Source organism: Culex quinquefasciatus, chromosome 3, assembly GCF_015732765.1.
Source record: "Culex quinquefasciatus strain JHB chromosome 3, VPISU_Cqui_1.0_pri_paternal, whole genome shotgun sequence".
NCBI classification, from domain to species: domain Eukaryota; kingdom Metazoa; phylum Arthropoda; class Insecta; order Diptera; family Culicidae; genus Culex; species Culex quinquefasciatus.
Window position 1 is genome coordinate 58,166,493 of NC_051863.1, and position 27,650 is coordinate 58,194,142.

The window sequence follows — 27,650 nt, forward strand, 5'->3', positions numbered from 1 at the left end:
AGAATAGTTCCGGCAGTCAAAATGCTTATCCGCCATTTTCCCGTGTTGCTACATGTCTGCAGACTATTGAGATTTAACAAGGACTGGCATAAATACTTAAGGTATACAAAAGGCTATCCATAAAACTTTATAATCGTAAATTAGTCTTCGATAAAACCCATCAGATCTAGTTTTGTGTATTGTTACGCCCAATAATTGACAGTTGCGCTCAAGGTGTCATTTGTGCTATTGTTGCAGTTTTTTGTCATTAAGTGATCTTATGTGTGTTCATGCTGTGTGTTTTTTGAATGAATAAATATCGTTAAAAAGCAAAAAAAAAACCTTTCTGTTTTTTATTCAGTTATTTTGAAATTCAATTTCTCCACCAACGAAGGCGATCTACTTGCAGCTGAATAAGTTGCATGTCCGGTCCCGCCATGTGCAATATAATCTTGTAGAAAACCAAGATAAAACGTGTTGGTTCTGATTAAAGCCATTATAAGTCTTTTATAAATCTGGTATGTTCTGGCTAGTTTTGGGGCAGAACTGCTCAAGAATGAATAGATTTAAAATATATTTAATCAAGAGCATTTATACTTATCAAATTTCGCCATAATGCTAAAAGAAGCAAGGGACAAAAAAACGCAGCCATATTGAATTTGGAAGCAACAACAAGCAAAAATTATTAGTTTTTGAAAAAATCTCAACTTTTTTTCAGGGAATTGAAAGTGCTCACACTAATTTTTCGAGCTATCTTTGAAAATTGGTCTCGTGGCGCAGGGGTAGCGGCTTCGGCTGCCGATCCCGATGATGCTATGAGACGCGGGTTCGATTCCCGCCTTATCCACTGAGCTTCTATCGGATGGTGAAGTAAAACGTCGGTCCCGGTTTCTCCTGTCTCGTCAGAGGCGCTGGAGCAGAAATCCCACGTTAGAGGAAGGCCATGCCCCGGGGGGCGTAGTGCCAATAGTTTCGTTTTTGAAAATTGGTCGATGATTTTTTTTTGGCATAACTGTTGTGGCTCATTATAAGTATAAACTTCAACAAATATTTCTTAGTTACAATAAATAATAATGCCAAATTATTATCATCTGCCATCAGTCATTGTATTTGCGTGTAAGAATAATTTATTTTAATCAAGTAAATTTGTATGTCATTCCCTCTGATATACAACCTTTTGGTTTTACTGCAAAACAAATAAATAAATACTTCATGCTCTGATATAACATTCAAGAATAATTACAGACTTCAAGAAAACCTTTTTCCAAGCCAAGCAGTTTTAATCTTGTTTTGAAAAGCTCTATAATGTATTTATAAAGCACACATTAAAACTGGTAAGTTTTAACATGCTCCTCAAAAATACTCTTGATAACCTCCTAAAATAGTCCATTTTGGATTTAATGTTGATTTAACTGGTATTTAACTCAGCATGTAGGACCATAAAGCATTTCATTTGAATTTTCTTAAGAATTCTACAGAAACTCTTTGAGACTATTACAAAACTGAAATTGTTACTTGGGGCAGTTATGACAGTTATTATTTCAAAGAATTTCATGCCTTGACCAAATTCCCTTTGGGAGCGTCCTTTTATTACGTAACGGGACCATCCAAAAACCACGTGGACACTTTATTGAAATTTTGATGATGTTGATTTATCGAGTTTGTTTTTCTAGTTAAAATCCAGCAATTTTTTTTAGTTAAAATCCAGCAACTGAGTTATTCTCAGAGATTTCGGTCATTCGATTGTTTTTCTTGAATATTTTACTCCAGCTAATACTTTTTTGGTACCTTCGGTATGCCCAAAGAAGCCATTTTGCATCATTAGTTTGTCCATATAATTTTCCATACAAATTTGGCGACTGTCCATACAAAAATGATGTATGAAAATTCCAAAATCGGTATTTTTTGAAGGTATTTTTTGATCGATTCGGTGTCTTCGGCAAAGTTGTAGGTATGAATAAGGACCACACTGAAAAAAATGATACACGGTAAAAAAATTTGGTGATTTTTTATTTAAATTTTTGTCACTAAAACTTGATTTGCAATAAAACACTATTTTTTTATTTTTTTTTATGTTTTAGGGGACATCAAATGCCAACTTTTTCAGAAATTTCAGGGTTGTGCAATAAAATCTTTGACCGAGTTACTCTAGTAAAATTTTTATAAAGTTTTTTCAAGTTAAAGCCATTTTTAGGTAACTTTTTTGAAAATAGTCGCAGTTTTCATTTTTTTAAATTAGTGCACATCTTTGCCCACTTTTGAAATATTTTTGAAAAGCTGAGAAAATTCTCTATATTTTGCTTTTATGAAGTTTGTTGATACGACGCTAAATTGCTAAGATATTGCCATGAAAAGGTTTAAAAACATGAAAATTGATGTTTTCCAAGTCTCACCCAAACAACCCACCATCTTCTAATGTCGATATCTCAGCAACTAATGGTCCGATTTACAATGTTAAAATATGAAACATTCGTGAAATTTTCCAATCTTTTCGAAAAAAATATTTTCGAAAATTTTAACTCAAGACTTATATTTTAAAAGGGCGTTATATTGAATGTTTGATCCTTTTAAAATGTTGGTCTAGATTCGAAAACATTTTTTTCGAAAAGATCGGAAAATTTCACAAATGTTTCATATTTTTACATCATAAATCAGACCATTAGTTGCTGAGATACAGATGTTAGAAAATGGTGGGTTGTTTGGGTGAGACTTAGAAAACAACAATTTTCATGTTTTTTTCAGTTTTTCAAAAATATTTTTTTTTGCAAATCAAGTTTTAGTGACAATAAGTTAAATTAAAAATCACAATTTTTTACCGTGTATCTTTTTTTCCAGTGTAGTTCTTATCCATATCTACAACTTTACCAAAGACACCAAATCGATCGAAAAATTCCTTCAAAAAATACATTTTTTTTAATTTTCGTACATCATTTTTACATGGACAGCTGCCTAATTTGTAAGGAAAATTATATGGAAAAATTATTAATGCGAAATGGCTTTTTTTGACCATACCGAAGGCACCAAAAAAATTTCAGACGGATTAAATAAAAAAACAAAAATTAAACTAAAAAAAATACCGATTTCGTAGAGAATTGCTCTTTACAGTCTGAAAGGGAAGGAAATTTAGACCAAAACATGAATTTTGTCAAGTTAGGAAATCAAAACTTAGCTCATTTTTGCTCGCTCAATAAAATTAGCTGCTCTTTTGAGCGGTTCTTTCGCTCCTTTTTAAAAAAATAATATGAAATGGCTAGTTTAAAGAATGGTACTATTTTTATGGATTTTTATTGGACCTTTAAAAATTATTGAAAAAAAAATTAAACGATAAGATTCGCTTGAAAATCATTGCATGAAAATTGCTTTAAATTGTACACATTTTTTTAAAGAAAATATTTTGCGAACTTTTTTCTACATTTTATTTCGTTCGATAAAGTCTATAAATTAAAAAAATCGTCGAGAAAAAATATTAAATTTTTCTCCAAAATCAAGTAGTTTTGGTAAAAAATTTCATGCTAAGCATTTTGAAATGTTCAAATTTGCGTTCGGGTATTACTTTTAGGTATCTTCAGGATCAGGTGTGTAAAATAGCATAAATGCTATTTAGAGTTTCTCAATGTAAATTGATGAGAAAGTTGCAATAGATCCCCAACAAAATATATTCAATCGGCTCTCAGAATTTCCGGAATTAGCCACTCTTTAACCTGCCGTTAATTACATTTTTATTTTCATTCCTCAAAAACAAAAATACTACAATTTGTTTACCGGAGTTAAATAAAACGAACCAAACCGAACCAAACCAAACAGAACACAGTGAACAATTTCTAACATTTCTACGAACAAACTCATGTGACTAATAGCTTTGCGCACCGCCCCCGACCTTGACCATCTCTCTGTCGAGTGTCCAGTTATCTCCCAACATCGCGCCCCAAACCTCCAACGAGTCTACCGTGGCGGATCAGTGAGCAAAAGAAACCGCGCGCGACCTCTTAATTCACTTCACTGCCCTTTCTCTCTCTCTCTCCACTGAGTTGCGGTGCGAATCCGCGAAAGTTTTAACTTGTTTCTTATTTTTTGAGGTTAGGTTTAGCCGCTGCCACTAACTAAATAGCGCTTATCTCTTCTCTCTTTATCACCGTTTTTTTACTGTTTTTGGAAGAGCGTGTTTTTTTGTTCGACTCACCTTTCGACGAATATTCTTATCACGAAGATGATGGCGGCCAGCGGCAGCGGCCAAACGAGGTGCCGATAGTCGGCGTACTCGACGTCGGGCCGGACGCCCGGCCGGATGTCCTCCCAGGTGACGTTCGGCGGCAGCCAAACCCGGGTCGACCAGAACGTGTCCGACACGGTCCGCAGCAGCTCCATCCTTGCAAGTGTGTGATGTGTGTGATTGGGTCACTGGGATTCAATTCAGGGAACTTCCCCGCGGATCAACGGGGAATCACGGATTTCTACGGAACGGCGAGGGGAATTTCTTCCGGGGCACTCTCTCTCCCTCTCTTGCTTTTCGGCTCGTCGGATGATTTTCAACACATCGACCGAAAGGAAATCATAAAACACAGCTAATCAAAAAAAAAATGCGACTTGTGGCGGCCACTCGCTTTTCCTTCGCCACTTCTCCGGGAATTGATCCGGCACTTTACTACTTTGCTGCAGCACTGCACACAATCAATTACACACCCACGAAAGGAATTCCATGTCACACGACACTTTCCCGCAGTAGCGTAAGAGAAGAGGTCAGCCGCACCTTCCCCGAGGGAAACCCGGTGGGACGATTTTTTTTTCTTTCCTCCTTGCGGTTGATCGCGTGGTCACTTTTCGCACTCTGCGCGCTGCAATCGTCCCGGACCGACACCGGGGAAAAAAACCGTGACCAACCCGGGAAGACCCGCCGCACCACTTGACTAACCCCAGGAGGAACGACGACGACGTGTTGGCCGCGAGGCGATGCCGCGGAACCGAGAAATATGACTAATCGTACGATATCGGGATCGGTTGACAGTTATAAAGCGCGCACACACACTCACACCGACGGTGACAGATGGGTTCGAAAGTCATGTTCGAAGTTTGAAGTTTTGGGTAGGGCTGTGCCGTGTGAGCTTGCGAAGTGTATCATGAGCTTTTAGGTGGACTCTCCTTTGAAATGGCAGTTGAAAAGTTGAGCTTTTTAGTGATGGTTGTTGTTGGAGAATCACATTAATATTTTTTTTTGCAATTGGGTACTAAAGTCCTATGTCATTTTTCATGTACAACGGTAAAAAACACGATTAAAAACCATTTCTAATCACTTTTTTTCATTTTAATGCAAAATTTTTTTTTGACAAGACAACATTTTTTCGATGGATCAACTATGGTTCCCTTGGAACGAGCTGTCAAGTAGGAGCTTTTCTGTCAAGAAGGACCGCGAGGTTAATTTTTCAAAATTGATTTAAAATTCCATTTTAAACTCTTTGTGCTCGTACAAAGGGTCATTGTACTCAGAAAAATAAGCTTTATCGCTGTAAACAATAATATCAGCAATCTAAGCTTCATTTTAGGACCCAATTCCGTCGTGAAACTATTTACTTTTCCTGTAATTCTTGATCGACTTTTCTGTACCAAAAATAACAGAATCGAATAGCAACACTTTTCAAAATAAATGCTGAAAAGTTCTACTTTTCAGCACTCAAATGGGTGCTGAAAAGTTGAACTTTTCAGCACTTGTTTTGAAAATTAACACTTTTCAACATTTTTTTGATTTAAACGATTTATTGACAAAAAAAAATGAAAATTTGACATAAAATTTCACTCAGTGTGTGTTTTTTGGAATTGCAAAAAATGTTGTATGGAACTCGTTGCAAAACTTGATTTTTTCAGCACTCTTCGTATGTACGACTCGTGCTGAAAAAATCTTCTTTTTGCAACTTGTTGCATAAACTACTCTTTTGCAATTCCGTCGTGAAACTAATTACTTTTCCTGTCATTCTTGAACGACGAAACAGCCTACTTTTCTGTACAAAAAATAACAGAATCGAATAGTAACCCTTTTCAAAACAAATGCTGAAAAGTTCTACTTTTCAGCACTGAAATGGATGCTGAAAAGTTGAACATTTCAGCACTTGTTTCGAAAAGTTATACTTTTCAACATTTTTTGAATTGAACGATTCATTGACTCAATACATGGACATTTATCCTATAATTCTGTTCAAAGGTGTCGTGATCGGGGACTTTCTTTTATAATAAAAACACAAATATTTTGCAATTAACAAACAACACGTCTTATTCCACAGAAATTAACCACAAAACTGATTTGACAATCTTCATTCTCTCTTTCGCCGGCCGCGCGCATCTCGTTGTTTTCTCGCTCGTTGTTCTCTCTCGCAGCTCGCTAGCGCGCTCTCGCACTCAATCCACAATTAGCTAACAAGGCAATATTCATGAAGGTGCGCACTTTTTGTTGCGCTCTTAACTCTTATTTATGAATTATATCAATCTTATAATAAATACTCATTTAATAATTTATTACATATTCAATCCTGCAACCCATAATCCCTACAAAAGGGTGTTTTCGGAATTGCAAAAAACGTTGTATGGAACTCGTTGCAAAACTTGATTTTTTCATCACTCGTCGTATTTATCGACACAAATGTACGACTCGTGCTAAAAAAATCCTCTTTTCGCAACTTATTGCATGAACTAGGGGAAATATGCCCATTTTAATCACTCTAAGCCGTTCGACCAATTCTCATCACTTTTGCCGTTTTCCGCTATAAAATCAACATTTTCAGATGTATCAACAATGAAGAGTTGCTTGCTCACTTTTGTTTGAGCTATTTATTGCTTTGGAACAGTCAAAAACTCTTTATGAAAGCTGTAATTCATGATCAAAGTGCTGATAGGCCGATAATAGAAATAGGCTGAGAAAGGGTATAGTTCCCCTACTACTTTGCAATTCTGTCGTGAAACTTCTTACTTTTCCTGTCATTCTTGAACGACGAAATAGCCTACTTTTCTGTACCAAAAATAACAGAATCGAATACAAGGGACCGACCCAAAAGGACCGACCGCGATTTGATCCATGGATTGTGAGACAGAAACCGCAACCGTTAAGCCACGGAGTCTGTTATGTATGGGTTCGGGAGGATTGATCAAAAGTGCTCATAACATTTGCATGTAATATTTTAACTCTGTCCTTACACCTAATTGCTTTATTCATAACCTTTTGTAACAGATGAAATATTCCATCGACAAGACTTACAAACTAAGGAAAGTTGTACCACGTTCATTTCTTAGTCTTAAGTAACCTTCATCGATCTTTTTGCTTTTTGGAATCCGGTTCTTGCGTAAATTTGACCGATTGTTTATCACTTCGTATCTTTTGGAGATATTTCTTGTTAGTTCCATGCAACGAATCGCACCAACCGAACACTCCAAAGTTTTCGTTGAATCTGAAATGATAGAGTTTGTCATGCGCAAATGGTTATAATCAAGTTTAACTCACTTTTCATGGTGATAGTCGTGTTGCCTCGAGTAGAGGAAAAACGGAACGTGATAGCCGGAATGGTCCACAACGGTGTCCACCACAACATACAGAAACCAAACAGCAATAGTCACCGGATGACTCTTGCAGATGGCCGGCCCAATGAAGATCGGGATCTGATCGCTCAGGATAAACTCCAACGGATGGCAGTACATGACGGACCATGCCACCGGCGAGGACCACTCGTGGTGGACCTTGTGGATGTGCTTGTACCAGAATCCGGCATGCAGAAAGCGATGGCTGTAGTAGAAGCCCATTTCCCAGGTCACGACACAGATCGCAAAGTCCCGCAGGAACACGTCGATCGTGGGCAGCTGCCGAATGTCGGGCATTTCGAGGGTCATCTTGCGCACGTAATAGGTCAGGTAGGCGAACGGAACTCCGTACACGAACTGGTTGAGGGCGACACGTGTCACTAGGCGCTTTAGCTTGGCCCACTCGGGAGGTTCGTTGGTGCCGGGTTGGTTTTTGTACTTTCGCATGAAGGCAGGCCACCCGGTTAGGTCCATAAGGAGGAAGACGGCCCCGATGAGCCAGAACCAGCCGTACGTCCAGATTGTGAGGCCCCAGACGTACACGTAGTCCGGGTTGTCACCTGGGGATTAGATAAACCGTTCCCGACATCTGGGGTTAATCGTGACACATTATGAGAGTTGGAACATCTGAAGACCACTTAATTTCATTTGGTCCCCAACATTTTCATATTGTTTCATTGTAAACCCCATCCAGAAATCACTTACCAACTACATCGAGAAATGCGTTCCACTTTTCGTGCAAGTACGACGAACTGGAACTTTCGTTCCAGTTTTGAGCAACCTCGAAGGTTGCATTTTCAAATGCACTCTGCATGCTTTCAACCGCTAAAATTGATCTTCACTCAATCTTCCACTTGCACAATTTCCCAACAGGTTGAAGATCAATCTTCAAACACGTACATCACCACTGAATCCTCGCCAAGTACTAAAGTTCTGGCATGTTCTTGATCGGCAGCTCTCGGTTTCCGAAATTGCGATTAATAGTCTATATTTTTGAGTCAAGGATGTGGAAGGGGTCAGTTTAAGGGGGGTATGTGCGCAAATCCCCGGCAGAAAGTGCGTTGTTTTCCGGTGCCATGATCAACCTGCATCGCCGTGAAGTTGGTCAAAACAATACGTGTTCAAAATTTAGAGGAGAAGACGCAAAAGAAGATGATGGGAAGTTCTCTGAGAAAAAAAGTTTTCTTTCGCTTTTTGAATTTGAACTACAGCAAGCGGTTGAGAGTAAAATGGCCTCGTTTTCATTTGAGTGGCATACAAGGTGGCATATGGTAATGATCTTTGCACCTGAGAGTAAAATGCTCTCGATGGTTTCGTGCTTTATCATCGCAGTCGTTTTATTTCCAGTTTAAGAGCCCTTTCCCCACGGTTGGATGAAGAGCAGCAATCAGGACATCTTAAGGTTAGTTTAGCAAAATTACGTACTATTTAAAAAAAATCTGGATTAAAAAAAACTTCGCAGAGAACAGCTACGGCTGACCCCCACTTTCGGCTTTAGGTTATTTCTGCAGCAGAACAGATCTTCGGCGGTTACGACCTTCTGTACTGCCCCAAGAGAAAACGCACGTACGTAACGAGTTTAAAGAGTTGCTTTGTTGTGGATGGGAAGCAGTTGGAATGGAAAATTGTGGAAACCGGGCCGGGTAAAGCTGCCAAATGGTACCATTTGCTTAATTGATTAAGAGGCTCAAAATCTATAAATACTGCGGCTCACGTCATTAAATACGCTCGGAACTCGGAGAGCTATTTTGAGATAATAAGCTCTGGGTTTTAGCGGAAGGCAAAATCACCGTCATTATTTGGAAAAAATAGAGCTTTTTGAAATGTAAGTGAAGTAAACCAGTTAAAAACAAAGAATCATGCAGAAAATGAACTTGTTGAGATTGATATAGAACCTAAACTGTGATTATAAACAATAGTATTTTGCATTTTTATCTTTACTGTACCTAAAGTCTATGGCTGAGCAATTTATTGAAGAAAAAAAACCCAGACACACACAAAAACATAAAAACCCTAAATATGCCCAAAAATCGATTTTTTGACATTTTGGCTCATTTCTGAGGGCTGGTTAAGATTCAGCAGGCAAAATTACAAGGAAAAACATATTGTTGAACAATTTTCGAATCTCGTTATGGTGGTCCCATACACTTTTCCCTTGAAAATTATACATTTTTGCTTGAGTTTAAAGAAACATATCTCCGCTTTCGAATGCAACCTGGCGCTTAAAATCCTTTTTACCTTAAAATGGCTGTAGCTTTTGATCCTTAAGTCCAAATTGACTTGTCAAAATTTGGTCGTGGAAGGCGTAGATTGCGCGATAAAATTTTGCTTGGATTGGCAAGCCCTACAACTTTTTAGAAGACACAAAAATTCCCAAAAATATTCCCAAAAAGTCAAAGTCACTATAATTTTGAACCAAAACCAAAAGTTGCCCTTTTCCATTGACAACAACTCTTTTGAAGACACCAAAGCTCCAAAACTTCATCATTTTTCGGAAAATCAATTTTTTTGCGATCTGGACCACTTTGCAATTTGAACACTTTGTTCGTGGTTCCAATTTTCATAAACGCTTGTTCACGATTTTGGGCACTTTTTCTCCGTGAGGGTTACGAAATAGTGCTTAATTTTTTAAAACTTGTAAAAAATGCTCGTCGGCGCTAATAGGGTGTCTACTATTGGTTAAAATACTCTAATCCAATTCTGATACAGACTACACTTCCCCAGAATTTCGGTGCCGACAAGGCATGCCAGATTTGCAGATTTTTTAGCTCAGGCTTAATGACCAAATGTATCTTTTTAACTATGTTAATCGTTGATTTCTTATGTTATGATTTGCTCATAAAAAAGATAATCGTTTGACGGTTCTTCTGCTCAAAAAAGTTTTCCAAAAGATTGTTTTTTAATCAAGTTAATTCATTTGCGTTTTTGTGATGTGCCGCAAATCTGCAAAATCTGGCATGCCTGCTGCCGACCATCAGGTATTGGGTTGGGTTTGTTCTCAAATTCATGAACACAATTCACGATTTCGCGAATTGGCTTTTTTCCGTGTTAGGCTTTCACCAGGATCGCTTTGAAAGGCTACACACCAATTTTTTTATCGCTGAAGTTCAGTAAAGTTTTACTGAACTTTCATCTTCTGATATTTCAGTAAATGATTCAGTAATTTAGATTTTACTGAATTCTCAGTTAACTAACAATTGTCACTTTGACAGATAGTATACTGAAATTTCAGTTAAAAACTAACCTAATCCACCTATGTGGTTGATGCCTTCCTCACTTTTTACCAAAAATGGGTATTATGAGTGGTTCGGACACACATTTCAGCTTTTTTTTAATTCCAGAAAAAAAACACAGATATAACTTATGTGGTAATAACTCGAGACAGGGTTGCCAGATCTTCAATGTTTTGGACTCATTGGAAAGGCCTTTCAATTACCTAACCAACGATGGGTCGGATGATGGATCCGGACATAGTTTACATACATTTAAGTGAGATCCGGCTTCAAAAAAGTAAATACATATCACTTAAGTGGTCATAACTCGAGACAGGGTTGCCAGATCTTCAATGTTTGGACTCATTTGAAAGTTCTTTCAATTACCTAATCAACGATGGGTCGGATGATGGATCTGGACATAGTTTACATACATTTAAGTGAGATCCGGTTTCAAAAAAGTAAATACATATCACTTAAGTGATCATAACTCGAGACAGGGTTGCCAGATCTTCAATGTTTTGAACTCATTGGAAAGTTCTTTCAATTATCTAATCAACGATGGGTCGGATGATGGATCCGGACATAGTTTACATACATTTAAGAGAGATCCGGCTTCAAAAAATTACATAAATATCACTTAAGTGATCATAACTCAAGACAGGGTTGCCAGATCTTCAATGTTTTGGACTCATTGGAAAGGCCTTTCAAATACCTAACCAATGATGAGTCGGATGATGGATCCGGATATAGTTTACATACATTTAAGTGAGATCTGGCTTCTAAAAAGTACATAAATATCACTTAAGTGGTCATAACTCGAGACAGGGTTGCCAGATCTTCAATGTTTTGAACTCATTGGAAAGTTCTTTCAATTACCTAATCAACGATGGGTCGGATGATGGATCCGGACATAGTTTACATGCATTTAAGAGAGATCCGGCTCCAAAAAAGTACATAAATATCACTTAAGTGGTCATAACTCAAGACAGGGTTGCCAGATCTTCAATGTTTTGAACTCATTGGAAAGTTCTTTCAATTACCTAATCAACGATGGGTCGGATGATGGATCCGGACATAGTTTACATGCATTTAAGAGAGATCCGGCTCCAAAAAAGTACATAAATATCACTTAAGTGGTCATAACTCAAGACAGGGTTGCCAGATCTTCAATGTTTTGGACTCATTGGAAAGGCCTTTCAATTACCTAATCAACGATGGGTCGGATGATGGATCTGGACATAGTTTACATACATTTAAGAGAGATCCGGCTTCAAAAAAGTACATAAATATCACTTAAGTGATCATAACTCAAGACAGGGTTGCCAGATCTTCAATGTTTTGGACTCATTGGAAAGGCCTTTCAAATACCTAACCAATGATGAGTCGGATGATGGATCCGGATATAGTTTACATACATTTAAGTGAGATCCGGCTTCAAAAAAGTACATAAATATCACTTAAGTGGTCATAACTCAAGACAGGGTTGCCAGATCTTCAATGTTTTGGACTCATTGGAAAGGCCTTTCAAATACCTAACCAATGATGAGTCGGATGATGGATCCGGATATAGTTTACATACATTTAAGTGAGATCTGGCTTCAAAAAAGTACATAAATATCACTTAAGTGGTCATAACTCAAGACAGGGTTGCCAGATCTTCAATGTTTTGGACTCATTGGAAAGTTCTTTCAATTACCTAATCAACGATGGGTCGGATGATGGATCCGGACATAGTTTACATACATTTAAGTGAGATCCGGCTTCAAAAAAGTACATAAATATCACTTAAGTGGTCATAACTCAAGACAGGGTTGCCAGATCTTCAATGTTTTGGACTCATTGGAAAGGCCTTTCAAATACCTAACCAATGATGAGTCGGATGATGGATCCGGATATAGTTTACATACATTTAAGTGAGATCTGGCTTCAAAAAAGTACATAAATATCACTTAAGTGGTCATAACTCAAGACAGGGTTGCCAGATCTTCAATGTTTTGGACTCATTGGAAAGGCCTTTCAATTACCTAATCAACGATGGGTCGGATGATGGATCTGGACATAGTTTACATACATTTAAGAGAGATCCGGCTTCAAAAAAGTACATAAATATCACTTAAGTGATCATAACTCAAGACAGGGTTGCCAGATCTTCAATGTTTTGGACTCATTGGAAAGGCCTTTCAAATACCTAACCAATGATGAGTCGGATGATGGATCCGGATATAGTTTACATACATTTAAGTGAGATCTGGCTTCAAAAAAGTACATAAATATCACTTAAGTGGTCATAACTCAAGACAGGGTTGCCAGATCTTCAATGTTTTGGACTCATTGGAAAGTTCTTTCAATTACCTAATCAACGATGGGTCGGATGATGGATCCGGACATAGTTTACATACATTTAAGTGAGATCCGGCTTCAAAAAAGTACATAAATATCACTTAAGTGGTCATAACTCGAGACAGGGTTGCCAGATCTTCAATGTTTTGGACTCATTGGAAAGGCCTTTCAATTACCTAACCAACGATGGGTCGGATGATGGATCCGGACATCGTTTACGTGCATAAAATTGAGATCCGGATATTTGCGAAAACACGTTTTTATACATAACTTTTGAACTACTTATCGAAACTTCAAACAATTCAATAGCGATGTATGGGACCTGAAACTAAATCGAATGCAACTGGTTCGATCAAAATCGGTTCAGCCAGTGCTGAGAAAACTCAGTGAGAATTTTGGTCACATACATACATACACACACACATACACACACACATACACACACACAGACACTTGTTCAGTTTTCGATTCTGAGTCGATATGTATACATGAAGGTGGGTCTAGGAGCTTTTAATAAAAAGTTCATTTTCAGAGCAGGATTATAGCCTTACCTCAGTGAGGAAGGCAAAAGTCAAAACAACTGAAAATGCAGCAAAAAAAAAAGTCAAATCATTTTGCTGAAAAATCAGCAATTTTCTTGTGTCAGTTTGACAGATCATTTGCTGAAGATTTAGCAATCGTTGCTGGTATTTCAATTATCAAAATTTAATTTTGTTTGCTATTAAAAATGTTTCCAGTACTGTTATTTATACATTTATTTTATAAATCCTCCAAGCATAAAAAACAGGTGGTAAGCATTGAGGCATTTGTTATTAATTTTTTTCTTACCTTTGTTTCTTAAGATCAAAATACAAAAATTTAAAAACACAACACATCCAAACAATAAGTCATATGCAGGCATGCCAGATTTTGAAGATTTTCGGGCACATCACAAAAATGCAAATGAGTTTAACTTGATGGCAAAATAATATTTTACAAATCTGTTTTTGGCAGAAGAAGCAAAACATTGTTATGTTTTTCGTGAGTAATTCATTTAATTAAAAATCATCGAATAACATGGCAAAACAATACGTTTGAGCATTGAGCCTGTGCTCGAAAATCTTCAAATGTGGCATCCCTGGTCATATGTAAGTGACATTCAGTTTAACAGATATGCAGTTACTGGTTTTTGAGCAATGTTTTTGTTCATTGCCGAATATCAGCAAAAGTGATGATTATTGAATCGCATTCAGTTATTTATTTTACTGAAATGGCAACCCAAAAATTGCTGTGTAGGGTTTGCTTATATTAGATTACATTAGTTCAGGCACATTACAATAGGTTTAGGGGTCACACTTAAACTGATAAAAAATAAGACAACGAAAAAAAAAAGATGTTTCAGATATTTTTTTATCGTCTGGCTCGCCAGATTGCTAGGCTAAGAGAGTAAGTTGTCCTACAAATGCTTCGCTTCGCTAGGAACCGGTGATTTTAGCGGATTGCAGACTGGATTTTGCCATGTGATGTGGTGATTGTCTAAGCCCAAGTTGCCTAGGAATCAATAATTGGGACTAGAACCAATTCCACCTGAACCAGATTCTCACCACCATGACAGCCGTCCATTGCCGGCTGCTCCCATCTCCACCAAGCAACCAGGGACAAGGAAAGGGATTTGGAAGACGGGAAGTGTTGATGCTCCACTTTTTTAAGGGGACAAGGGAAAATCTCCACGGTATCCTCAAGTTAGTTTGAGTAAGTTGTCCTATAAATGAAGCCCAAATCTGAAATGAAAAAGGGAACTGAAAAAACACTCATCAAAAGTCAGTATTTTCTCTCCTGATAATTGATTAGGGATGAGTACGTCATTTCAGCATTCGCGGATAACAAAAACAACAATATTTCTATTTCACATTATTTATTGCCACATTATTTCTCGTTTGCCGAAGTTATCAATTCATTCGACAAACTTTTTTCTTCTGTTGTGTTCTCTTTGGTTATGTAAACATTTCATAAACAATGGTACTATGTATCTCTGCCTGGTAATGTGTGCTTCTGCGAGTGTGTAAGTGTACGTGCACAGCATTTGTCGCAAAAAAGTATTGCACCACACCGCACTTCCACACTGCTGCTGTTGCTGCTGAGTAACTGGTATTTTATTCACATATTTGCTAAAAGTCTTACAAGTTTTTTCACAAACTGTCTCTATTTTGCACTACATTGATGCACCTATCTGTTATGTATTGTATGCATTGTTTTGTTTGTTTGTTGTCCTCTGGCATTTTATTTGGTTTGTGTTGTTTTGTTTGTATTTGTGACTAGAGCATTGTTGTTTGTTACCGTTTTTTGTTTGTTTGTTTGTTTGTGAACTATTCATAGTTTTAGTTGTTAAAATCTATATAAGTACAAATTACGCAAATACTAATGTTCACTTAAAAAATATCTTGTCTACGCGAGTTTTTCAGTTGGTTTGCGATCTGTTTTCATACATTGTAATTATAATTGTGACTTGTTTTTGGAAAGTAATTTTGATCCTGGAAGGAGAACGAATTTTGGAAGCAATTTTGTTCTAATTTTTAATAAAGTGCCTTGAATTTGTTGGTAGACCGATGATTTTTACATTCTTTTTTTTTAATTTCTAACAAACTAGCGCTATATAAATTATGGCCGAAATCAGTGACTAGATTGGTTATTGGTTGTTGTTTTTGGTTAATTTTTTCTACATATTTCTCCATTGTGCGACTAGATTCAGTGCGCGTCGTAGCGTCCCAGCGCGGCGTACACTTCGCCACGTTTTTCGTCGATGATCGCGTGCATCGCCGGACTATACGGGTCGAACTGTAGAATTCGCTTCTTGCGCCGGTAGATTCCCTCCTTTCGCATCAGGGCGCACGCCAAGAGTTCCTTGAAAGTAGAAAAGGATGATGTTATTTCAACAAAGTTTTCTTTACAAAAATCAAAACCCTCACTTCATTCACCGGAAATTTGAGGAACTTGAGAATGCTTCGAAGGGTGCCCTCGACGTTCTCCACCAGATCGTCGTAGAACACCAGCTTCACCTCGCCGGTGAAGTTTTTCGCCCACGAAAGGTTGGTCTGCTCCCAGGCCCACAGCTTGTTCTTGACGAATTGGGTCCAGTCTGAAATTAATTTTTTATAACTCAAACATTTTGCTTGAAAATTTATTCAATATTGCCACATACATCGGCCCTTGGTGCGGCGGTAGCGGTCGGGCGACGCGAACCCGACGTGGCCCCCACTTTGGCGGTTGAACTCGGCCAGGATGGACTTCTCCGGGTCCCGGATCAGCAGGATGGCCCGGCCGTACGGGGTCCACGCGTTCGGGCCCCACTCGTGCGTTTTCACGACGAGGACCTGCAAGTGGTTGAGAGGTGTTTTGGGTAAGCGATGATTTTAATGACGTTTAAAATTATGATTTTTCTATTAAAACCTCAACACCAAGAGATTTTTGATTTATGTTGATTGTTTTGAAAAAGAATCCACGCAATCATTCACATTTTATGTTGCAACGATGTTCAAGAAAATTAAACATAAATAACTCTGAATCTCACAAGCTTATAATGACCGATTCTTAGCGAAGCTACACCAAAATGTCACTTTTTTCAATTTTCAATGTGATTTTTTATATGAAAAATTTCATTTTAATTATGATCTAATTATTGCAATGTGCTTTAAATGTGTTTTCTTATCTGAAATGCCAAAAATTTTGACCAAATAAGGTCTGCAAGTCATTGAATGGGAGAGGAGTTTTTTCATAAATCTGCTTCTTTCGTTGTCCCGTCACGAAAAGAAATGGCTGGCAAAAACTCAAATCTCAACCAAATCTTTCAGTTCAAGAAGCAAAAGATTCGTTTTTCAATTTGTGATAATGTGTAGAAGAGCAAAAGTTTTAAAAAATCAATCTGGCAAAACTGTGTCGATTTTTTTGGTGTGCCTTTTAAAATTCCTGTTTTACGATGTTGTCCCGTCACGCTACATTTTCATTTCAGGAGAAGCACAGGTATAATATTGTTCATTATGCATGTCATTTCTATGTTGGAAAATCAATTATCTTTTCAAATATGTAATAACATTGTGGGGTTTCTTCTTTAATTGTGCCACTACAGCCAAAACGCTGAAAAAAAAATTGGGAATATTTTGAAAAGGAGTCGAAGAATCGGTCTAATGTAAGTTATACTCCTTTATACAGTGCACTCAGAGAGAAGGGAAATACTCTTTGGTACACTCAAACCCCGATGATTTGACACCAACTGTTGTCAAACGAACGGGGTCACTTTTTTGTTTGAAACCCCTTTTACACGGAGTTCACACACACTACCAAGCGTCTGTTTTGATAGTTCGCGTGAGCGCCGCGTAAAAAGTGACAGTTCGTCACTTTTTAGTTTGACTTTGACCAACCAACGGGGTACAAACTAAAAAAGTGTCAAACGAAAAAGTGACCAACCTCGGGGATTGAGTGTACATATTTTATAAATTATAGAAAAAAGTTACATGATAAATTCCACTGTACACTAGGGGACAAGGATAAAGAATTTCCATGGAAGACGAGTATTTGTGATGCTCCACTTTTTCAAGAGGATTAGGGAAATTCTCCATGGTATTTTGAAGTAAGTTTTGCTTGGAGTTGGACGAATTTTAGAAAGGTTACTGCTACTGCTTACATGGTTGTTCGGATTTTTCGTGTGTTCTCACTTTTGTAATGAATAAGGTGGAATATGCTATTGAGCTATTGCTATTAAGATGCTATTAAGCTTGACGGAAAAAGGCGGAGAGAAAAGGTACGGCGAGAGTGGAAATCGCTCGTTTCAATTTGGTGCCAGAGCGACAAAATTAGAGCGTCCAATTTCCCGGGGTTACAAAATTCTTGGGAAACGGGAAATTTTCAACAAATTTCCCGGGAAATCCCGGGAATTCCCGGGAAATTTGAAATTTAACGAAAATTATTCTAATACTGTTTCTGATTAATCTTCTGCAAAGAAATTGTATAGAACAGCAACTTTAATGGTCAAAATGAGTGTGAGGATCAATTAATGGCTTGACTGCTTGTAAAAAATCATGCAACTTTGAGAAAATATATAAACCTTCTAATTTTTAAATTTTTCAAATCGTCTAAAATGAAAGAAAATATTATTAGTATTTTTGTTGAGAAGGATTTTTTCAAATCAAAGTGTTTGGATAGTGAAAATCTATGCTCCACAACCATAAAATTGCTTTTAAATTTGTCTCAGTGACCATAAAGTTAAAATAAAAAACCAAAAAATTCAACTTGTGAATAAATAAATAATCTTTGAATTAACCTTAAAAATCCAATTCCTATCGCTTTTTAACTTGAAACACTATTTCATGAAATCACAACTCAAAGTTTTTAAATATTTTGAGCGAGTTTTGGAAATATAGTTGCATTCTTTGAGTAATTTTCATATGATACGAAGTTGTTTTCATGGTTTATGATATGATTTTAGTTATATGGTATTCAGTCTTATAAATTAATTGGATTGAAATAATTTTGAGTTTTTAAAAGTGGTTGAAATTCAACGATATTTTTTCATATATAACCCTCTTACGCCCTTGGTAGCTCACGTGCTTCATAAATTTATAACTTCAATCTGTAATTTCTCGAATACTTAGAAACAAATTCTTCTCACACAAACTTTTTTTAAAAAAATTTAATTATATCAGTTCAATTTCCATCCAACATGTTAAAGGTAAAAAAATCAAACAAATCTCAATGTTGATGTTGGCCGGAAAATGTAAATATCTTATTTTCAAAAGATATAAGGACAAAAACAAAAAATTAAAACAGGTTGTCAAAAATAAAATAGTTTATATTCATTCCATAGCAGCGTAAGTTTTGTGGTCCAACAAAAGCAAACAATATTCCTAGTGATGAATGCTTCAGAAATAAATATTATCTGAATTAAACCTTGACATGAAATTTACAGACAAGCTGATTAGTTCAATATGAACAGTAGATGGAAATAAATAAAATCAAATCAGGATCTCCAATTATTATTTATTGTTTAATTTCAAAACATTGGTGCCAAAAAGGTAGGAAAATGTATACTTCTGCTTGTATTTCGGGAATTCCTGGGAAATTTACAAATTTTCCGGGAAATGGGAAATATTTTTTTCCGGGAAATCCCGGGAATTCCCGGAATTTTTTTCCCCGGGACGGGAAATTGGACGCTCTAGACAAAATATTTTTCAGTGACGTTTATCCTCGCGTTCAACACAACATGTTACACTCAGAATTAGAGTTGATAAGTTTGCAAATCGTAGTGTCAGATAAGTCGCCGCAAAAATTCGATTTATTTCCGAAACCACAATAACACTGCTCCATTTTGCCCAATAGGATCTATCGTCGTTACTTAGTCCACCTTAAGGTGGTTGGTGCCTTCCTCACTAATATACAGCGTTAATGTAGTTTTGATAGGGTTGTCAGATTTTCAATCTATTGTGCTCATTGCATAGTTCTATTGATTATTCATCCAACGATGGGTCGCGTGATTGGTTCGGTATTTGAGATTCGTCTCCAAAAATGCATGACTAATACTTAAGTGATCATAAATTTTGATAGGGTAATCAGATCTTCATTCTTTTTGACTCTTTTGAAAGGTCTTTGGAATACCCATCCAACGATAGCTCGCCGGACAACTTTTTCATCAAAATATCTGAGAACCGGCCTCAAAAGAGTGTATAAACAGTACTTAAGTGCTTCTAACTTTTTATAGGGTTGTCAGATCTTTTACGTTTTGAACTTTTTAGAAAGGTGTTTTAAATACCTATATCCAAAAATGTATAACATGATGCATCTACTTTAAAAAACCATTCTTTTTACAATCTTCCGGACTTTTGCTAAATTCGTCTTTTAGCATAACTTTTGAAGTACTTAATTAAACTTATTATAATTTTCAACAGCGACTTATGGGACCCCAAAACGAATCGAAAAAGGCTGAAACAATCCATATCGGTTCAGCTAGTCCGGAGATAATCGAGTGACAATTTATTGATCAACCACACACACAGACATTTGCTCAGAATTTGATCCTGAGGTGGAAGGTGGGTCTAGGAGGTCTTATTGAGAAGTTCATTTTTTCAGTTATTTCGAGTGATTTTATAACTTTTTCTCAGTAATGTGAGGAAGGCAAAACAGAGGACATTTTCATGAACTTCTGTGAGTTATTAGAACTCTTTCAAAATAAACAGTTTTTGTATAATAAAACTTTTTTTATTTTCAATATTTTCTCTAGATATTGCATTTTGTTCAGGCATTTATTTTTTGTCTGTTTTTATTATTTTTATTATTCTGTCAAACATGCATACATCTATCAAGATTTGAAACAATGAGGTTTTGCTGAGAACTGATTTCAATATAAAACAAAAAGCAGCTAACAAAAAAAGTGTTTTATAAAATATAATTGTAAGTGTTTCCATTATTCCAATTATGTTTTTTCATTGAAAATATAAAATAAGATAAGTAAAGATTAATTCATGTATACTGTTGCATCAAACAAAAGTAGTTTGTTTAATTTCTAAGTACTTTAACTAGTGGTTGGTACTAACAATAGAGGCCGACAGATATAAATAAAAAAATGTCTTTGGGTCATCTGACCGTGTTAAGGTGATCATAAAAATTGAGTTTTTTGCCTTCCTCACGTTACTGAGGAAAGACTATAAAATCACTCGAAAAATGAACTTCTCAATTAGACCTCCAAGACCCACCTTCATGTATACCTATCGACTCAGAATCAAATTCTGAGCAAATGTCTGTGTGTGTGGTGGGATGTTGATCAAAAAATTGTCACTCGATTATCTCGACATTGGCTGAACCAATTTTGTCCGTTTTGGCGTCATTCGATCCGTCTCGGGGTCCTATAAGTCGCTATTAAAAATTATGCAGTTAAGTTAAGTACTTCAAAAGTTATGCTAAAAAACGATTTTAACAAAAGTCCGGAAGATTGTAAAAAGGGTGGTTTTTGTAAGAAAACCCATCATGCTATACATATTCAGAAAGGTATTCAAAAGACCTTTCCAACGCGTCCAAGACATTGAAGATCTGACAAATCTATCAAAAGTTATAAGCACTTAAGTGTTATTTATACGCTTTTTGGAGGCCGGATCTCAGATATGTTGATGGAAACGTTGTCCGGATCTCTCATGCGACTTATTTTTGGATAGGTATTTAAAAGACCTTTCTAACGCGTCCAAAACATTGAAAATCTGACAACCCTATCAAAAGTTATAAGCACTTAAGTGTTATTTACACACTTTTTGCCTTTTGGATAGCACCCTTTAAACGTGAGGAAGGCGCCAACCACCTAAGGGTGGATTAAGTAACTTTTAAAGTAGTTTTTTGTATTCAAAACACATTTAAACATAACATTTCAAAAGTAAAGTTTTGAAAGAAAAATAGTTTATCAGATTTTAGATTTTTTAAATTGTTTTTTTTTCTGTGATGGGCCACGAGTTGTTTTTTTTTATCTCAAAAATCTAAGGAAAAAAGATTTATTTTAAACAAAGTATCATTGTGCAAGATGATTTTTAAAATGAAGCAGTTCCACCTAATACTTGAGTAAGCTGTATCTGCATAAGCCAAGTCTGATACAAACCAGTCTTTCCCGTAATTTCGCTGCCGGCCAACGATATTTAATTGAACATTTTTTTTAACAGCGATTTCATTCACTTATTAAATTTAAAACCAGATTTCAGAGAAAGTCGCTCTATCGCCTTCTGCTGTGGTAGTACTTACCGAAGAATTGGCTATATTTTCCGCAGGAAAGCCACTTTTGAGTAGGCCGTAATCTTTGTACACACTTCCGGTGAAGATACCTTAAAAATGAAAAAAAGAAAGTTAATAAAATTATCAACTTGATTCCAGATGCATTATCTCACCCGTCGACTGCTGCAGCAGGTACCGCAACCAGGTGTTTCCACTGCCGGGGAAGGACACCAGCGCCGTCAGTGGCCTCGCCACCGTCGTCGACACCGACGTCTTTGCCACCGGAGGTAGATGCCGATCTTCACCGGTCGAAGCTGCTGCCGCTGCTGCTATCCTATCACTATCTGCTAGCTTACTGTTAAATTTGTTGCTGTTACTATTAGGCCTTTGTGGCGACTGGGACTGGGACTTTGAGGACGTCACGGAATCGACGACCACCGGTTTGTGGACCTCGTTGTGCAGCGGCTGCTGCTGCTGCTGCTGCTCGGTGTCCAGCTTGACCGGGGCGTGGTAACTTTGGTGGAACTTTTTCACGAAATGCCCCGGAAACGTCTGGAGCAGCTTGAAGGCCTTCGGCTGGGGCACCGGAGCGTCCGCGTACCGCAGTTCCGTGCACCACTGCAGCGGGGGCTTCTTCCCCAGCAGACCAAGGTCACGGTTGCGCAACGTTTCGAACTCACCGCCGGAGCCGGGTCCGCCACCGCCTCCGCCGCCGCCAGCGCCGTAACCCCGGGCATGGTTACGCTTCTGCTGGTTCGGGCTCTGCAGCGAGACAAAGGACAGGAACAGAATGCCGCCGATGTACACCAGGATCGTTCCGGCCAACCCGAACAGTCGCCAACCTCGCAAGGCCATGGCGGCATGGGGGCATCTCTACTGCAGGTGCAGCTGAAGTTGAGACGAGAGAGAGAGAAATTGGAAATAGTTGATTGAATTTCTTCGAATATGTGCGCGCATAAAATATTTGATTCAAAATGCCACAAACCGGTGCCAAAAATGCAACTGGCAGCTGCCAATGAATCCAGTTAGGAACGATATAATCTAAAATTCATAAGAAGATTCATTCTAAAAGTGGATTTCGCTAAAAAGACGGTTCTCCCTTCAGAGCGAGCGACGAACGAATACTGAGCGTATCAAATCAGTTAAACCCGTCAGACCGTATTGACAATCGGTTCCATTGTGGAGGGGAATTCGCGAGTGATTCAAATCAAATGAGTAATTGAGGCGAACCATTCAAGCGCAGATAAGAACACACCTTTGGCGTACGGTAACAATTTAACAACGGGTTTGTGGGGTTAGCTGGGTCGTTGAATAAATTGATAACACAGCGTAACAAAATATTTTTTTTATTTTTTGGCAGCACGAAAAAAAATGCTCCTCTAGGGATCGGCTTCCTGAACAAAATGCAACCTGGCGCATATTTTTATTGTTATCCTAACTCGAGATATTCAATGCAGAAGTTTTGCATATGAATCACCCCCCGTCGGAATATATTTTTAATTTTGTTTTCTCTGTAACTTCTGATCAATTAGGTCTTTTTGGACGCTTCCGGTGTCATTCGACGGTAAATTGTTAGAAAAACTCAAGATTTGGTCCCATTGGCCGGTTCCGTAACCGGTTCCGGAGAAATCGGAATATTGACCAAAACTGTGAAAAAACTTCAAAATTTGAAGTTTTTGCTCTTAATGCGAAGTGAACGCACTATAGCATGAAACAATCCATACAAACTAAAAAATGTTGGTCCCAGCATGTTTGAAGGTGTTTAATTGAAAAGGTGGCCATTGAGAACCGGTTCCGGTCAATCCGGATCCGGAAACTCGGAAAAATTAAGCAATATTTTCACAATTCCAATGTGTCAGACAGATATAAATAAAAGTGTTGTTGAAGCATTCTTTGCTACTTCATATTCATATTACCACAAAAACATGGCCAAGTGGCCAACGGGAACCTGCTCTGAATGTTCCGGATCATGGAACCAGTGGACACTTGACATTTTTAATTTTAAAGGCAGATTTTATTAAGAAATTTTCAAGGTTTCTGGAAAAATATGAATTAATCCGAAATCAGAATCAGAAATGTGGCCAAGTGGCCAACGGGAACTCGTTCTGAATATTCCAGATCAGAGAACCAATGGTCACTTGATATGTGTATTAATTTAAAATAGCATAATTTAATTAGGAAATTTTCTAGTTTTCTAGAAAAATCAGAATCAGAAATGTGGCCAGGAACCCGCTTTAAATAATCTGGATTAGGGAACCAGTGAACATTTGAAGTTTTTATCAAGTTTTCAAAAAACATATTTAGATTAATTAAATTTAAAAATTCCTGTAAAATTAAGAACATATTCGATATCAGAATTAGAAATATTGCCAAGTGGCCTACGGGAACTCGTTCTGAATGTTTCGGATCATGTTACCAGAGGAAACTTGAATTTTTAATTTATTTTAAAATTGCATATTTTAATTAATGAAATTTTAAATCCCTGGAAAAATCTGAATGTATTTAAAATAAGAAATAAAAATGTTGCCAAGAGGCCGACTGTTCCGGATCAGGGAGCCAGTGGTCACTTGGCATATTTTAATTAGGAATTTTCTAGATTTCTAGAAAATCTGAATTTATTTGAAATCAGAATTGAAAATGTTGTCAAGTGGCCAACGAGAACCTGTTCTGACTGGTCACAATTTTTATTAATTTAAAAATATATATTTATTTTACTGATTTTTTTAAAGATTTGGAAAAAATCACAGTTTATTTAAAATCAGATTTGAAAATATAGCCAAGTGGCCAACGGAAACCCATTCTGAATGTTCCGGTTCAGGAACCAGTGGTTACTTGAAATGTTTATTAATTAAAAAAAGCATATTTTAATAAGGAAATTTTCTAGTTGTCTAGAAAAATCTGAATTTATTCAAAATCAGAATCAGAAATGTGGCCAGGTGATCAAAAAAAAACCCGTATTAAATGTTCTGGATTAGGGAACCAGTCCCAGAACATTTGTTTTTTTTTATTAATTTTAATAAAGCATATTTTATTTTTTTTTAATTGCTGGAAAATCTAAATTTATTTAAAATTAGAAATATAAATGTTGTCAAGGGGCCAACGAAAACCTGTTCTGACTGGTCACATTTTTTATAAATTTAAAAAAAACTGATTTTTTTTTTATTAATTTTTGCAAAAAAATCACAATTTATTTGAAATCAGAATCATAAATGTGGCCAGGTGACCAACAGGAACCCGTTTTAAATCTTCTGGATTGGGGAACCAGTTATCATCTGAAATTACTATCAAGTTTTCAAAAAAACATATTTTGATTAATGAAATTTTAAAATTCCTGTTAAAATTCAGAACATATTCGAAATCAGAATTAAAAATGTTGCTAAGTAGCCAACGAGATCCTGTTCTAACTGGTCACAATGTTTATTAATTTAATATATAGAATTACTTTCAAGATATTATGAAAAATATTATCAAGAATTACGCGAATTTGTTTTTTTCTATTGATTGCAATGTAAATTTCTCATTAATAGATTTTTTTTCTGAAAATGTTTGTATTTTCTTAATACGAACCGTCGAAAAATTAAGATGAAGATTATGTAGAGATTATTTTTTTAAATGTATGGTTGAGAATTTCTCAAATAAAATTAGTACTACACTTAACTCATTTCTTAATATGTCTGCCTCTGAATATGTAATTTCTTTTGAGTTTTGAGTAATGTTTTTTTTTCTAAATTTAAACATTTTTCTTAAATTCTTAAATTCTTAAATACTTAAATTCTTAAATTCTTAAATTCTTAAATTCTTAAATTCTTAAATTCTTAAATTCTTAAATTCTTAAATTCTTAAATTCTTAAATTCTTAAATTCTTCAATTCTTAAATTCTTAAATTCTTAAATTCTTAAATTCTTAAATTCTTAAATTCTTAAATTCTTAAATTCTTAAATTCTTAAATTCTTAAATTCTTAAATTCTTAAATTCTTAAATTCTTAAATTCTTAAATTTTTAAATTCTTATTCTTAAATTCTTAAATTCTTAAATTCTTAAATTCTTAAATTTTAAATTTAAATTCTACTTAAATTCTTAAATTCTTAAATTCTTAAATTCTTAAATTCTTAAATTCTTAAATTCTTAAATTCTTAAATTTTAAATTCTTAAATTCTTAAATTCTTAAATTCTTAAATTCTTAAATTCTTAAATTCTTAATTCTTAAATTCTTAAATTCTAAATTCTTAAATTCTTAAATTCTTAAATTCTTAAATTCTTAAATTCTTAAATTCTTAAATTCTTAAATTCTTAAATTCTTAAATTCTTAAATTCTTAAATTTAAATTCTTAAATTCTTAAATTCTTAAATTCTTAAATTCTTAAATTCTTAAATTCTAAATTCTTAAATTCTTAAATTCTTAAATTCTTAAATTCTTAAATTCTTAAATTCTTAAATTCTTAAATTCTTAAATTCTTAAATTCTTAAATTCTTAAATTCTTAAATTCTTAAATTCTTAAATTCTTAAATTCTTAAATTCTTAATTTCTTAAATTCTTAAATTCTTAATTCTTAATTCTTAAATTCTTAAATTCTTAAATTCTTAAATTCTTAATTCTTAAATTCTTAAATTCTTAAATTCTTAAATTCTTAAATTCTAAATTCTTAAATTCTTAAATTCTTAAATTCTTAAATTCTTAAATTCTTAAATGTAAATTCTTAAATTCTTAAAATTCTTAAATTCTTAAATTCTTAAATTTAAATTCTTAAATTCTTAAATTCTTAAATTCTTAAATTCTTAAATTCTTAAATTCTTAAATTCTAAATTCTTAAATTCTTAAATTCTTAAATTCTTAAATTCTTAAATTCTTAAATTCTTAAATTCTTAAATTCTTAAATTCTTAAATTAAATTCTTAATTCTTAAATTCTTAAATTCTTAAATTCTTAAATTCTTAAATTCTAAATTCTTAAATTCTTAAACTTATTCTTAAATTCTAAAATTCTTAAATTCTTGAATTTAAAATTTTAAATTGAGTTTTCTTAAATTCTTAATTCTTAAATTCTTAATTCTTAAATTCTTAAATTCTTAAATTTAATTCTTATTCAAATTCTTAAATTTTAAATTCTTAAATTCTTAAATTCTTAAATTCTTAAATTCTTGATTAAAATTCTTAAATTCTTAAATTCTTAAATTCTTAAAATTCTTAAATTCTTAAATTCTTGAATTCTTAAATTCTTAAATTCTTAAATTAAATTCTTAAATTCTTAAATTCTTAAATTCTTAAATTCTTAAATTCTTAAATTCTTAATTCTTAAATTCTTAAATTCTTAAATTCTTAAATTCTTAAATTCTTAAATTCTTAAATTCTTAAATTCTTAATTCTTAAATTCTTAAATTCTTAAATTCTTAAGTTCTTAAATTCTTAAATTCTTAAATTCTTAAATTCTTAAATTCTTAAATTCTTAAATTCTTAAATTCTTAAATTCTAAAAATTCTTAAATTCTAAAAATTCTAAAAATTCTAAAAATTCTAAAAATTCTAAAAATTCTAAAAATTCTTAAATTCTTAAATTCTTAAATTCTTAAATTCTTAAATTCTTAAATTCTTAAATTCTTAAATTCTTAAATTCTTAAATTCTTAAATTCTTAAATTCTTAAATTCTTAAATTCTTAAATTCTTAAATTCTTAAATTCTTAAATTCTTAAATTCTTAAATTCTTAAATTCTTAAATTCTTAAATTCTTAAATTCTTAAATTCTTAAATTCTTAAATTCTTAAATTCTTAAATTCTTAAATTCTTAAATTCTTAAATTCTTAAATTTAAATTCTTAAATTCAAATTCTTAAATTCTTAAATTCTTAAATTCTT

The 27,650-nt window shown here is 34.9% G+C and overlaps 3 protein-coding genes across 4 annotated transcripts in view; all 3 read right to left on the reverse strand.

The window, feature by feature from the left end:
• The window catches only part of LOC6046662 (ceramide synthase 6), a 47,207-nt gene extending 42,250 nt beyond the window's left edge, over positions 1–4,957 (reverse strand). The window contains exon 1 of the mRNA XM_038262154.1: positions 4,160–4,957. Within this exon, the coding sequence (XP_038118082.1) occupies positions 4,160–4,344 (185 nt within the window). The 5' untranslated portion in view covers positions 4,345–4,957. The remainder of the gene's footprint in view (positions 1–4,159) is intronic.
• Positions 4,958–7,007: 2,050 nt separating this feature from the next.
• On the reverse strand, positions 7,008–8,686 carry LOC6048018 (fatty acid hydroxylase domain-containing protein 2). Its single transcript, XM_001864960.2, has 3 exons — positions 8,239–8,686; positions 7,460–8,093; positions 7,008–7,406 (listed from the first exon to the last, which is right to left on the reverse strand). The coding sequence occupies exons 1-3, from the start codon at positions 8,345–8,347 to the stop codon at positions 7,265–7,267; spliced, it is 885 nt and encodes a 294-aa protein (XP_001864995.2). The 5' UTR covers positions 8,348–8,686; the 3' UTR covers positions 7,008–7,264.
• Positions 8,687–14,965: 6,279 nt separating this feature from the next.
• Positions 14,966–27,650, reverse strand: part of LOC6048017 (WSCD family member AAEL009094) — an 81,493-nt gene continuing 68,808 nt past the window's right edge. The window contains exons 1-6 of one of the 2 annotated variants that reach the window (XM_038262153.1): positions 22,789–22,929; positions 21,977–22,691; positions 21,834–21,913; positions 16,267–16,438; positions 16,034–16,203; positions 14,966–15,968 (exon numbers count right to left, since the gene is read on the reverse strand). In XM_038262153.1, coding sequence (XP_038118081.1) covers positions 15,813–15,968; positions 16,034–16,203; positions 16,267–16,438; positions 21,834–21,913; positions 21,977–22,658 — 1,260 coding nt within the window. In that variant the 5' untranslated portion in view covers positions 22,659–22,691; positions 22,789–22,929 and the 3' untranslated portion in view covers positions 14,966–15,812. Of the gene's footprint in view, positions 15,969–16,033; positions 16,204–16,266; positions 16,439–21,833; positions 21,914–21,976; positions 22,692–22,788; positions 22,930–27,650 lie in introns of those variants that run through there. The other variant, XM_038262152.1, reaches the window with a different exon arrangement.

What these genes read in the sequence shown, in the direction of transcription:
- LOC6048018 (XM_001864960.2), bottom strand. Translation starts at nt 8,347, where the DNA reads ATGCAGAGTGCATTTGAAAATGCAACCTTCGAGGTTGCTCAAAACTGG. An exon ending in CGCATTTCTCGATGTAGTTG is followed by an intron (nt 8,094 to 8,238) that starts GTAAGTGATTTC and finishes TCTAATCCCCAG; the next exon opens with GTGACAACCCGGACTACGTG. An exon ending in CACGACTATCACCATGAAAA is followed by an intron (nt 7,407 to 7,459) that starts GTGAGTTAAACT and finishes CTATCATTTCAG; the next exon opens with ATTCAACGAAAACTTTGGAG.